Here is a 13,909-nt window from a genome sequence, read left to right as displayed (position 1 = left end):
GCCCATTTAGTCTCATGCTTGCAAACAAATAACATCAATGACATAAAACTAATGCTTGAGCAACAGATATTTGAACAATATCAGTGGAGCAACGCATGTAGACAGATAATGACTCACACAACTTGTTTTAATTATCCTCTGGCAAGAGCAACTAATATTCCTACAGCCTATTGAGGAATCAACGTCTCCACATATGCCTGTATGATACGCCAACGTCATTTAAAGAGGTCTATTTTAAAAAATGAAGGCACACAAAGCACTTGTTATCCATTTGTGCTGTAATTAGTTTAGAATGTGATTCCCAACTCAGGCAATGACTTTTGATCGGATTTGGCCATTGTAATATAATTTTGCCAGTAGAATATTTAGCTTCTGTGGCTAATACTATCACGCTTTGCATGTATAAAATACTGTGTATTGCTTTGGTGAATTCAGCCTCCAGATGGTTACTTACAAAGTCGTCTTTCGTATTTTACCAAGTTACCTCAAAGTAGCCAGTGTGAGTGCTTGTGTGGCTTAATGGCTAGCCACCTGATGTTGAGCTTGTCTGCCTTTCGGGTCGTGACCGAGAAGCTTCTCGTCCCACTGGTCTGTCCACATTTTTGATTGTCAGAGATTAGGGCCACTCAAACTAAACATACAACAAAGACATTTGAACAACCAAACAAATTTTCTGTCAAAATGCCATTGGAGGAAACATTCTCATGTCACGTGGTTTGATTTAGGAAAATGTAGCATTTTAGACCTTTTGCTGTTGACTGTGAAGTGTGTAACATCCCGGTTACACACATTGAATTGAATTTCCCTCCATTAACTTGAATGACTCTCAAATGTCACAAGATTACTCAAGGCAGACAGCATCTACTTATTCTTTTTTTCTAATGGAGATGAACAGGTGGGAGTGTGACTAAGCACTGGGACACACACACACCTGTATTTTTCAAATCTTTTTGAACATTTGTTACTTGTGACACAACTCGTTCACTCCCAAAGATGTATTTAGATGTCTTTTCAGATGCCACACATTTAATCCCAGCTCCTCATTTTATATTGACTGTACTTGAAAAGGGTCTGAAAAGACATCTAAATACGTCTTTGGATGTGAATGAAGACAGAAAAGTAGGCGTTTTTAGGGTGGTTCTGTTTGTGACCAACAAGTGGCACTGTAGGGCTTCTCCCGCAGTGGCTCACTTGTTTGTCAGTGTGTCATTAGTTCGTGTTTTGTGAAAAGGACTCCCTACCCGACCAGTCCGGGTCGGGTCATTGTGTTTGTCATTGTTTGTATTTCTGTGTGCCCCTGTCACGTTTTGTTTCTGTCCTCTGTTTTTTTGTTTTTTTTCCCGGTGTTTGTATTTTTGTTAAATACATTTTGCTAAGTCCCTCCCTGTTTGCTTTTTGGAGTCCTCTTCCATCATGCAAAACGTGACAGCGTTGTACTGTTTTGCCCGTACTTTGTGTGGTTTACGCCTAACTTTGGATGGCAAATCCGTGAAGCGTGAATCTTTCTCCAAAAGTCTTGAGTATCATCACGATTGGTGGGACATGTGTGACAACAACAATGAAGGAGATGCGGTTGCTATGTCGTCCAGTGTTGTTTTGGAAACTAAGAAAGTGTCACCACTTTTTCCCTTATTTCATCAAGTAATGCCTTGCCTCTTCCCCATTACATGTAGCGCGAGTGACATGCACATGCACGAATGAACACCTGCGATCAAACCCGCGCAAGGCACACGACGCCAGTTCATTTCACATCCAGTGTGAACTTAGCATCAGAAAGACAGAGGCAAGCTATCCACAAAAATGAGACATCATCGGAGGGCAGTCTCTTTGAGACCATTCCCATCACTAAGAACATTTCTTTGAGGACAACAATGACAAAATCCTGGACTGTATGGACAGATAAACAATGGTAAGCGTGAGGGAGCGGCTCTGTCCCTGACGACTGGGCAACAAACCATGTACACATCTCTCATTTAGACACACGGTTTTTACATTTACATTTTTTTTCCTGCACATTAAACAATGTCATTCTCACCTCCCTTAAAATTCTGTAGTGTGACGGAAGGGGGGCACATTCAGTTGTTGTCATTGTGAGAAGCATATATTGTCACACAAACTGTACACTTGCGTTCACCAATGATGAGATGCAGCATGCACAAACGGTTTGGGGAAATATTTTGGACTATTTTGCTGTATTTTGCCCTTTCTTTTTGTAAATATTCACTGTGTTGTACTTTGGGAGGCCTGCACAATAAATTGCACTTGACTACGCCATTCATCTGCGTGGAGATTAAAAAGAATGCTGCAAAAGTATAATAAAGGCTTTTAAAAAGCCATCTACATCAAACTAGAAAGGCGGTCTCTGTCATCATTTTACAACAAGATACCTGAGACATCTCGCCCCCGAAGAATGTCTCATATCTTTGGGGAAATGGCCAATAATGAGTCATTGCCACGAGACAGGTGAGCATTCATTGAGCAAGATGGTTCAGGTGACTATTGACCAGTCGAAAAATTTGCAGTCGACATGAACACAATCTATAATAAAACTAGTACTACTTAAGAGTTGCTCTGTTCTATGCCATTTATTCAATTTCAACTCTGAAAACAGTGGCCCCGATTCTAACCCTGTAATATTATTTCATTCCATATTTTCTGGACTATAAGGCGCACCAAAAAGCATTCAATTCTCTCAAAAGACGACAGTGCGCTTTATAATCTGATGCGTTTTATATAAATGGATCAGTATTCAGATTTCTTGGACGGAGTATTTGAAATGTTCTGAAAAGCGCTTTGTTGCAGCTGCAGCGGTTGTGAAAGTGCTATATAAATAAAGCTGTGTTGTATTGTATTGTATTCCCTTTAGCGTAGCTCCATCTAGTGGATGCTTTGTGCCTTTGTGAAAACAGTTTTAAAATAGGCCATTCATTGAAGGTGCGCCTTATACTCAGAAGCGCCGTGGTTGTAAAAGGCGCATTGGATTATTAGGCGCACCTTCAATGAATGACCTATTTTGTAATTTTTTTCATACAGTATATTGCACGGACAGGACTATAAGGCGCAATCTACAATGCATCCACTAGATAGAGCCACAGCCCTTCATTTGACTCGAGAGGCGTTCATGACCGCCTCCAAAAAACGTAAATTAACGATTATTTCAATGAAACTACGAAAATTGAAAATACAGTAATGCATCAAAACAGAAAATCTCAAAATAAATCCTATAGCCCCCCCGACATAATTGATTTTGGCATTTCCTTGAGCGTAGCTCCAACAGAACGATCAGATGTCAGTAAAATGTAGGAGACTGGACTGTCCTCAGAAGTGTTTGTTATTTATTCCTTTGTTGTGTCCTGTATTCACAAACAAGGAAATCACAAAATAAATTCTGTAGCGGGGCTATAGAATTTATTTTGCGATTTCCTCGCTTGATTTTCTGTTTTGATGCATTATTTTCCATTTTCATAGTTTCATTGAAGTAATCGTTAACTCATTGAATACCACCCCTTTTCACTGGAGCAACCCCCTCAATCCCTCACATTTTACTGAATTTTGACTGATTTGCAAGGCCCACAGAATTTTCTGTTCTATGGCTATACATACATGCAACCTGTCAAAAGAAAGGTGAGACTCTCTTCTTTCAGCAGAAAAAAAAGTTTGTTTCTAGCTTTCTCCGTTCGTTGGCAATCAGCATTAGAAAATTGCTAAGTTTTATGGCAAAGGCTGATTTTCTGCAGAAATCCAGAGAAAATGAGCTTTTTGTAAAAGCATGCATTTCAAGCATTATTTCAAGTTTTACACTATTTTTTGCTTTTGTGACAGCTCAAATACCTCAATAATGTGTTCCTCCTACAAAACAACATTACAAATAATGTTTTTGTAGCAAAATAATTTATTTGCACACAATAAAACTATTGAACTATGAACAAAAGTGCAGCTGTGGAGAAGATGGTTTTTGGCTTCCATCCAGTTTGTCACCACATCGATTCATCCCACCACGTCCAGATGCACGACCTATAAATTATAGAAACATAAAAAGTTGCAAATATATCTTGCTGCAGAGTGAGGTACAATCATTTTATTTACCTTTCTTTCCACCACCAAAGCAAGGAGTCGTCATCTTTTGGCTTCTGGTTGGACAATCTGTAATTTATAGAAGTATGTACAATTACCACACTTTTATTTTTCTATTTTTTTATTGTTGCTTTCCACTTACATTTCAACATCTCTCACACACACATACATGCTCGCACACTGCTATTTACACCATTCATTCCACATTTGTCAGCATCCAATTTGAAATGAAATGGAATATGAATTTAACACGAGTGGTTTTAGCAGAGCTGAGCGGGCCAAATGTGTCCTGTTTTTTTTTTGTTTGTTTTTTGAAAACCTATGGCGACATGCAAGTCAGCGCATATTTTAATCCACATCTACGAGACGCATCAACCGTACATAAATGATGAGTGTTACTGGCAACTTCATAGTATATACTTCATAGTATATGAAGTTGCCTGGGGAATGTAGCGGTACATAAAAGTGACTGACGAGGCATAAGAAGTGATGAAGTTCTGAATGGGAACTTGCAAGCTAGTCAGCGGTTACCTCCTCATTCCAGCGGCTCTGGCGAGGACTCTCAGCTGCTTTCCGTTATGTCCGAAGGCACACATTTGTCCGACATATCGGGATCCAAATCGCTCTCCAATTCATCGTTTTCGCCGTCGTCTACGAGACGATTCCAACAAATCGCCGACGTGTGCCCGGCGTCGGCCATGCGAAGCAATGCAGCCTCTTTGCCGTCATCGCTGGAAGTCGCCGGGGAGACGATTTGTGGGCGATGTGGGGCATCGGGAGGCACAAAATGCTCTGCCAAGCGATGATCGCTGACGTGGAGCAAGTTCATCTTCATCAGATGAACTCGAAACTCGGCGTGAGCTATGCGGGCTGCGTGTAGCACGCCATGTTTGTGCAGGCCGACGTTCGTTTGACGGGTGCCGCTTTCGATTAGTGACCGAAGCGTCATTTTCTCTTCCACACAAACACCATCTCCTTTGTTGTTTTGTTTCGAGGACACTTTTATACCGAAAAAAAAATCCTTTTTAGTTTGTTATTTCCTTTTCTCCATCGTTGCTAGTTGCTAATGTTCCAATCCACTATTCACATACGCCCCTCTTTCACTGTACGCCCTTTCTACTACTTCTGCGGCGTGATCCTGGTTGATTTTTGCACCACTGCCACCCGATGGCCATTTTTTTGCTATTTAACATTGCCGTCAAGCCTAATCCTGTGGTGAGAAATTGCATCGGACTCTCTTGCACCCTCCCCCATGAAAACACGTGACTGACGTATTAATACGTCATGGGGAGGGAACGGCTATGCGCAAATTGACGTATTTATACGTCAAAGGGTGTAAATGAGTTAATTTACGTTTTCAATGCCTCTCGGGTTAAAGGAAGAAGAGAAGGCAAGGAGACGGACAGACGTAACTGTATTTGTTGAGACTGTGAAAAACATTCATAGTGTGCGTTTTAAAATAAAAAAAACAACACCACAGCTCTCCTTTTTTTGGAGCTGCAACAAAAACCTATTTAATAAAGCAGCGACACAGTTCACTGAACCAACAGCAAGTTATAACATTGTAAACATGTCTCCAGGAAGGAGCCATCTTGGGGTCGACGTATTACCATAATGACCATACACAAGGTGCACCGGATTTTAAGGCGCGCCTGAGCTTTTAAGAAAATGGAAGACTTTTCGGCACGCCTTATAGTGCGGAAAATATGGTAATTAAAAAGGTGCACTTGAAAGAGAAACATTTTAGCTCTTCATGTTATTCTGCAATAAAGTTCCTCAAGCTAAATCAAATAGAAACAAAATAAGAATTCCGTGTGTGAACAGTATTTGTATTTTAGCAGATTACTTTATGATTCAAAACTCTGATTAAAGTACTTTTGAACACTTACATATGTTTACATTTTTAGATGCTGGCAATACACAGCGTGGCATTTGTTCCCCCAAAGCCAAATGAGTTTGAGAGGGCCACCCTTCTGCCCAAAGTCTGCCATGGCTGCGCTATACAAGGAATATAATTTAAATTAAATTCTGGCTCGGTGCGGTCCAGATTGAGGGTTGGGGGCATGATACCATGGTAGCAAGCCAGAGCAGTGATTGCTGCCTCCAGAGCGCCTGCAGCCCCAAGGAGATGCCCAGTGGCTCCTTTTGTCGAAGACACAGCCAGGCTTCCTGCACTTTGGTGAAAGAGCCTCTTGATGGCAGCATTTTCCGCTGAATCACCCAAGGGTGTGGAGGTGGCGTGGGCATTCACATAAGACACATCTTCTGGTGAGATGCCAGCATCTTTGATGGCAGCTGACATGCATCTGTGAAGTTATCTGGCAGTTAGAATGATATCTTCAGGTTTAAGTTATTAGAACTTACTGACAACCATGAGCATGAAACAAAGTTAACATCCATCCATTATCTGATCTGCTTTATCCTCGCAAGGCTCCAGCCAATTGCAGGAGACACATAGACAAATAACCATCTGTGCTCACACTCACACCTAGGGACAATTTAGATTGTTCCATTGACTGCAATGTATGTTTTGGGGATGTGGGAGGAAACCGGAGTACCCGGCGAAAACCCACGCAGGCACGTGGTCTGTGGTTGTCCTTTCTTGTAAAATGGAACTAAAATAGATGGATGGATGGATAACAACAGGGCAATTTCATCTAAGAGTCTAAGGAAACAATATGCAAAAGCATTTGCACACACAGTATGCGATAACTTTTGGATGTTTTGGAAGTCCTCTACTGCCAATAATCTAGGCAACTATAGAGATTCATCCATCTGTTTGTTTTTTTTTTTTGTGCGTACGACATTTTCTAGATTTGGCCGTATGCCGTTTTTAATATGAAAGTCATGGAAATGTTGGTACATGAGGCCCCTGGAAGTAGAGATTGAAGTGAATGGACCCAGCGAACGGTACACGCCGCTCGCTAAAAAGTTTTCCACAAGCTTCACTATTTCATGCATTGGTACATATGAAATTGTAAATTTGGATAATTATTGTTGTAAAACCATATATGTGAACTGTATATACCGCATTTCTATGACTTGACACCGGCCGGCTCTGTTTCACTCGCTAAAAAAGTCACAGCCTTCACAGTGCAGAGATCGTGGGTTCGAATCTGGCCCCGGCCTTCCTGTGTAGAGTTTGAATGTTCTTCCCATGCCTGTGTGGGTTTTTCCCAGGTACTCCAGTTTCCTCCCACATTCCAAAAACATGCATGGAAGAATTAATGAACCCTCTAAATTGCACAGACATACATGTATATTGTATATAAGTTCATACAGTTTGGTCAAATTTGAAAATCGTAAATAGCGTAGTTATACTTGCAAATATTTTTTTGTCATCAAAGCCCCTTTCTCACTGTTGATTAGGTTGTTGTAAAGAAGGAACACCGTGTTTAGATGTTTGAGATGTGACAAAGGCAAAAAAAAAATACAGTCCATATAACATAGTCAAAGTCAAAATTCAGATGTTCACAAAAAAAGCTAATTTTCTGTTTTACTGACAGAAAATGAAAAATCGGGAAAACTTGGCAGTCTTCTACTAGTGATTACTAAAGAACAGAGAGAGGTCGAAAGAAACTTTTTTTTTCTCATGCAAGAAGACTGTCTAGCCTTTCTTTTATATGTTCATATAGCTGTAGATAGAACATAATACTTTGTGGGTTTTGAAGGATCAGTGAAAATCCTTCAAAACGGCTGGCACGGTGAAGGAGGCTACTCGAATAATGACTGGCAAACAATGAATTAATCTGATGTCCATTTTGATTTACATTTTCAAAAAAATCCAATTCCAATGTACCAGTATCCCAATGTGGGAGTACCCGAATGCTGACAGGGCTACGAAAGCCCCCTATAGTTGCTCGCAGATCTCGTTGTAATTCTTTTCTTAAACACATATCGTACACGTGCTTCAATCCGTTTACCTAAATGCTCCATCTCCATCTGCAGCAGGCGTGGTAATGTGGTTGGCATCTCCTGAGAGTCCGTATCCCAGCACCTCCGCATACATTCTGGCTCCGCGCTTTACTGCATGCTCCAGTTCTTCCAGCAGGATCACAGCTGATCCCTCACCCATCACAAAACCATCTCTTTCTGGATGAAAGGGTCTTGAAGCTAATTTGGGATGGTCATTCCAGTTGGTCGCAAGAGCACGTGCTCTTGCAAACCCAGCTATTGACAGCGGCCCAACGCAGGACTCTGTCCCACCCGTAACCATAGCAACTGCATCACCATGGGCGATAAACCTTGCAGCATCCCCGATCGCATGTGCGCCGGTGGTGCATGCTGTGGATACAGCGTGGTTAGGACCCTTTAGATTGTGCTTGATACTTATATGCCCAGCAGCCATGTTTACAAGAATACGAGGCACAAAAAAGGGGCTTATCTTTTTGTAGCCCTTTTTTTGGAAGGCTACAGAGGTAGATACTATTTCATCCAGCGACACCATGCCCATGCCAACAGCTACACCAGTGCTGAGCTGTTCCTTTGCGGTTGTCGGGTACCACCCTGAGTCCTCCAGGGCAAGCTTAGCAGCTGCAAGTGCCATCACCGTGGCTGGTGACATGCTATTTACCTCTCCGCGAGATACAAACATTTCCTCATTAAATTGACCTTCTGTATTTCCTCTGGGTACCAACGCCGCTACTTTGCAGGGAATTGTTTTATAATCCTCCGAGCTAAGAGCCACAATTCCACTCTGGCCCTTAATTAGGTTGCTCCAAGGTAAATCCGTCCCTATGCCCAGAGGACACACAAGACCTATGCCAGTAATAACAACCCTTCTTCGTCTGTCATTGCTGTGCCACCTTAAAGTCTGGCTTGGACAAACAAACGCGTTTATTTGAAACAGGAGACTCCCACTCTGCCTTAGTTGAAGTTTAGCACAAAACGACAGTGAAGACATACTGGCGTCTTCCCGTACCTTCCGTAAATCCGCACTCGTTGAAAAAGTAATTAAGTAGTGGGTTGAGTTTGTAAATTTACACACTAATTTACGTTAGACGTGCCCACCATCAGTGACGCACTCGAACGTTTGCTTGCCCTTCAGCAGCTGGCTTCAGGTGCAGTTTCCAAATGCCTGATTAAGCGAACACGTAAATTAGCACCCAATCGTTTAAAAATCTAATGAAACGCACAAGAAAATACTAGCCAGTATTATTATATATTTTCATGGATATTTGTAAAACAACACCCGTAAAGAATATTATTTGGGACTGAACAGTAATCAGGCGTCAAGGGGACTGCTACATTGAAGACCCAAAATAAATCGTTCCTAAGTACGCCATGCTCTACTGACGGTGTTCCGCAGAAACAAAAACAAATCTATAAATGGCTCTGACACCAGCAGTTACAGAATTATGTGAGAATCCAAATGACGTCTTCTTTGATGTGTGCAAGTTGTTACTTTCCTACGCCGACAATATTTTAAGGTAAGGTATGGTTGTGAGTAGAACTCCAGTGCGACGAGATAACAGGATAGTTTATTGTTGGGGATGCAACTTTTATATAAAATATCTGCAATAGTATGTACGCTTCATGGAAGGTGGAATTTAAACTGCACGCTGGAAGTGAAGCCATTCCTTTTCATCTATTTCTTCTTTGCTGTCTTATTGCCTACTTTGAATATGCGTCGTGGCAGTGTAAATGCAAGTGCATGGAATGTGATGTGTATTGGATCAGTCAGTATGCTTGAAGAATAAAAGTGCAAATATCAATGGCATTTAATTAAATTATATCTAAAGAGGACCTGATATATATATATATATATATATATATGTATTTATATGCACGCTTGTCGGTCTCACAGTGCAGAGGTGCAAGGTTCGATTCCCGCCTCTGGCCTTCCTGTGTGGAATTTGCACGTTCTCCCCGTGCCTGCGTGGTTTTTTTCCGGGTACTACGGTTTCCTCCCACATTCCAAAAACATGTATGGCAGGTTAATGAAACACTTTAAATTGTCCCTAGGTGTGAGTGTGTTTGTTCGTCTATGTGTGCCCTGCGATTGGCTGGCAACAAGTTCAGGGTGTCCCCTGCCTACTGACCAAAGACACCTAGGATGGGCTCGAATTGAAGTGCAAAACTTTGACCTCTGCACTGTGAGGTCGACGCGTTAACCACTGGCCCACCAGGCCACCTATATGTAAAGTATATATGTATCTACATATATACTTTGTAAATACCCTCTTAGTTTCATAATACAGTGTAGACATAACCGGTTTATCTGTTTAAAGATGCATTTGGAGCAACTATCATTTTCTGTGACTGCATATTAAGATTTTTTTGTTTGTTATTATCAGTTGATACGACTGTACATGACAAATATTTTCATATCAGATGTAATAAATAGATTTGTTTAACTCTCACTTTTGCACAAAGCATAAATTTGAAACAGATTACACACATTTTATTGTCAAATGAATTGTGTAACTTGTTTCGGCTTGTCACAAGGGCTGGAGTCCTAATTTGTGTCCGAAGGTGTGACGTAAAATATAATCTCTTTCACCAGGGATCCCAATGTGGAAAAATATAGATCAATCCATATCGGCAGTCCTACTTTTTCGAGCAAGCTGCTGCCATTCAGCGGTGCTGTGGAATGCCTCTTCGAGATGGGCTTTGAGGAGGTAAACAGTTTTCTTGCTTCATAATAAGTAACTGTTGGTATTTGCACTCATAGCTTTTAATTCAAATGCCTCATTCATAAGCCTGACTGTCACAAATACAGTACTTGGATTTCAGTCATGCGAGGCTTGAATCCGGACTGACTTCCACATCTCAGCCCTCCTGAGACAAATATTAAGTATATTGCTGAAGTTGCCTGATCCCATTTGTGTAGCAGTACTCGTGAGATAATCAGGAGAAAGTTGGAGAGGATGACAAGCACAGACTTCAGGAAGGTCCTGCACCTCACACAAATGGGGCTCAAGGCAAAAGGTTTTGCACTTCAATTCGAGGAGCGAAGTAGGGTTACTTGAATGTTTGACTAAATATAACACATTATTTTAAGTTTTCTGTCATTTTTAGTTTTAGTTTTTATTTAAAAAGATAGAGGTGGACAAAAGAAAAATCATCAAACAATTTATTTTCGGACAAAATAGATTTGATTTTTTTTAGCAATACTGCCCCGCCCAAGTTGGAACTTGTGGATTTATGAGCCCTGGTAAATCTGCTTGGCAATATGAGGTGAATTTTGATGCTGACATTTTATAGGTTTCTGACATGCGACCCAAAAGTTGCTTATAATAAATAATTCTATATATTATATCAGCTGTGTGCTTGGCCATTAAGTGGCATTTCAGACTCGAAGTGCTATGATGATAGCTCAGTTTACGACTGCAAAACATCCAGGTAACTTTGGTCTTGTCAGTGGAACTATCTGGCAACTTTTTAAAAGTAAACTTTCCATTCATAAACTCTTTAAGTATCCGTTTTCGGTGTCTCGCGCTGCCGTGGCTGGCAAAACAGACATGGGCATGTATATAATTTTTTATATATATATATATATATATATATATATATATATATATGTACCAAACCCAACCAGTTCCCGGGAACAACATCGGACATCTCAGTCCAGAAATGTGCAGTGCTGGGAACAGCAAGGATACTGCGCAGAACCCTCAAGCTTCCTGGCCTCTGGTAGAGGACCCGAGCTGAATGAGGGACGAACACCACCCGAGGGGTGAGACGAGGATTATTTATTATTATTATTTTTCTATGTAATGTACATAAAAAACTATTTTAAAAGTGAATTCAACAAAATGGATAATAAGCCTCTGAATGTATTCTTTCAAATAATTTTGTTATAATACTCACCAGTAATGTGAATGGTTTTCCGTTCCTCACGATGGTTAATGATCAAACAAAGCTAGGGGAATGATAGTCCGCTTGTCGGGTCCATACGCGGAGTTGCTGCTGGCTAGCTTGCATTTGCAATTTAGACACACCGCAGAACCTGTTCTCTCCACAAAGACGAATCCTTTGGTCCATTCGTCCTGAAGTGTATCATATTCATCATCTTTTTTTCTTTTTGCCATCTTATTCGTCGAAGGATTAGCTTTGAGCTAATGACCGAGCAGGCTGATTCAAATTGGGGCGTTTAACTGTTTCCCCAGCAACGACCAACATCGGCCAATATCATCCAATTAAAATTGCCCCTGCAGCCAACTGCAGCCCTGAGCAGGACACGAGCAGTGAAAGTCGTTGGATGGATTAAACAAGCGAGAATATTTTGTTTTATCTGCGAGCCAGATGCAATCATCAAAAGAGCCATATGTGGCTCCCGAACAATAGATTCCCAACCCCTGCCCTATTCCATTCCAAGCCCCCCAAAATTGAGACATAAATGTTTTCTAAAGCATAAAAATGCATCAACATATGAAACAAATACATATTAAAATTAGATTATTGCACAATAAATGAGATTTGGCCATAATGTAAAGAATAAAGTATAAAAATGATGGACATTTAACTTTACTGCGTTCTCATTGTTTTTTTCCCCTCTTTAATTCATATTCTCTCTCAGGAGTGGTTTTTGCCTGGTGTTTTGGAAAGAACTGATCCAAGGACTTTTGCTCTTGTCGGCTTTTAACAATCCTTCGAAAATGTGCAAGGCAAACATCAGCATAGTGAACGATTGCCCGACTGGTGAACACTTTTTTTGAGTGATTCACATTTACGTAAAACTATCGGAACGCCTCATGGTCCGAGGGACGAGTGATGAGGACGCTGCATAGACACATATCTATCTATCGACACACATGGAGACATATGGTAGAGGTCCTTCTTAGCCAATGGGATGCCAGGATGATGCTCGGTAATAGCCAATGGCAGAGCAGCTATAAGTATGTTGGGTTCAGGAAACTCGGAGCTGTGAGTAGCAGCCCACACTGTATTTTTACCTTTCGTATCTTGAAATTTCTTTCGTAACTAGAGGCAATGTTTTCCTTAGAGGTGTCAAATTAATTTGATGCATTATGTTTTTCAATCACGTTAATCTAAATTTTAATCTCTAACTTTATTGTTTCTGTAGGTGGGTTGCCTTTTTCTAATATCCTTTTTATGTGTTGGCTTCCTGTGTTCGAGTTGTTGAGGGTGGGGAAACAACAGCAAACAGGGTCAGTCACAGCCTGAAGCTTATATTGATTGGTTGTCATTATGTTTGGGCTTGTTTAGCATAAACTAAAAAAGCAGCGGTGAGGAGAGGAGAGATGGAAATGGAGGAGCATGTCAGAGTTCTCGGCCCAATGAATGGAAAATGTACATTCCAAAAACGCCCTGACGGCACGATTGATAAAAGTAGTGTTGCCTGATTTGGACGAAGGAGTTTGCTTACCACCGAATCAGCTCAAGTTGAACCTACCACATCAATGCAAAACACCCAGTCGCGAGTGCATCCACAGCTAATATTAGCACCGAAATCGTTAGCAATATAGCGAGCTAAAGCAAACCTCTTCGACAAACTCAACTCGAGAAGAACACCCCTCGTATGAGGCATGAAGTCAGCATAGTTGCTGTGTCCTCAGTAGCCCATCAGAAGTGGTTGATGTTTATTTCAGCACTTTATTTTGTCATGATGAACAGGTTATTTCTGAAGTGCTAATTTACAGCACTGTGATTTAAGGGTCTGTTTTATTTGATTTTTATCATCTGAAGCAAGTTCAGTACTTGTATTGCTCAGAAAAGTGTTCTTAACTGTATTTGATATGTAAACCTAAGCACCTTTTATGGACCTGATGTTCTATTTTATCTTTATTTTGTAATTATTTGGAGATTTACAAAAAAAAAAAAAACCAAACAAGAAAAACAACCCAACACATTGATATCCTGGTGGTCGAAA

General features: G+C 40.8%; 2 protein-coding genes across 3 annotated transcripts in view; one reads left to right on the top strand and one right to left on the bottom strand.

The window, feature by feature from the left end:
- Positions 1 to 5,471: 5,471 nt before the first annotated feature.
- Positions 5,472 to 9,121, bottom strand: oxsm (3-oxoacyl-ACP synthase, mitochondrial). The gene is made up of 2 exons (XM_086137529.1): positions 7,998 to 9,121; positions 5,472 to 6,380 (listed from the first exon to the last, which is right to left on the bottom strand). Exons 1-2 carry the CDS (start codon positions 8,975 to 8,977, stop codon positions 5,978 to 5,980), a joined length of 1,383 nt encoding a protein of 460 aa, XP_085993655.1. The 5' UTR covers positions 8,978 to 9,121; the 3' UTR covers positions 5,472 to 5,977.
- Positions 9,122 to 9,345: 224 nt separating this feature from the next.
- Positions 9,346 to 13,909, top strand: part of ngly1 (N-glycanase 1) — a 30,305-nt gene continuing 25,741 nt past the window's right edge. For both annotated transcript variants that reach the window (XM_086136431.1, XM_086136430.1), the window contains exons 1-2: positions 9,346 to 9,503; positions 10,580 to 10,694. In XM_086136431.1, coding sequence (XP_085992557.1) covers positions 9,403 to 9,503; positions 10,580 to 10,694 — 216 coding nt within the window. In that variant the 5' untranslated portion in view covers positions 9,346 to 9,402. The remainder of the gene's footprint in view (positions 9,504 to 10,579; positions 10,695 to 13,909) is intronic.

The sequence above is a fragment of the Hippocampus guttulatus genome, chromosome 18 (assembly GCF_054856545.1).
Source record: "Hippocampus guttulatus isolate MCC_2025c chromosome 18, RoL_Hgut_1.0, whole genome shotgun sequence".
In the NCBI taxonomy this organism is placed as follows: Eukaryota; Metazoa; Chordata; class Actinopteri; order Syngnathiformes; family Syngnathidae; genus Hippocampus; species Hippocampus guttulatus.
Note: the sequence above shows the minus strand (reverse complement) of the source record. Positions and strands in the feature narration are given on the sequence as shown.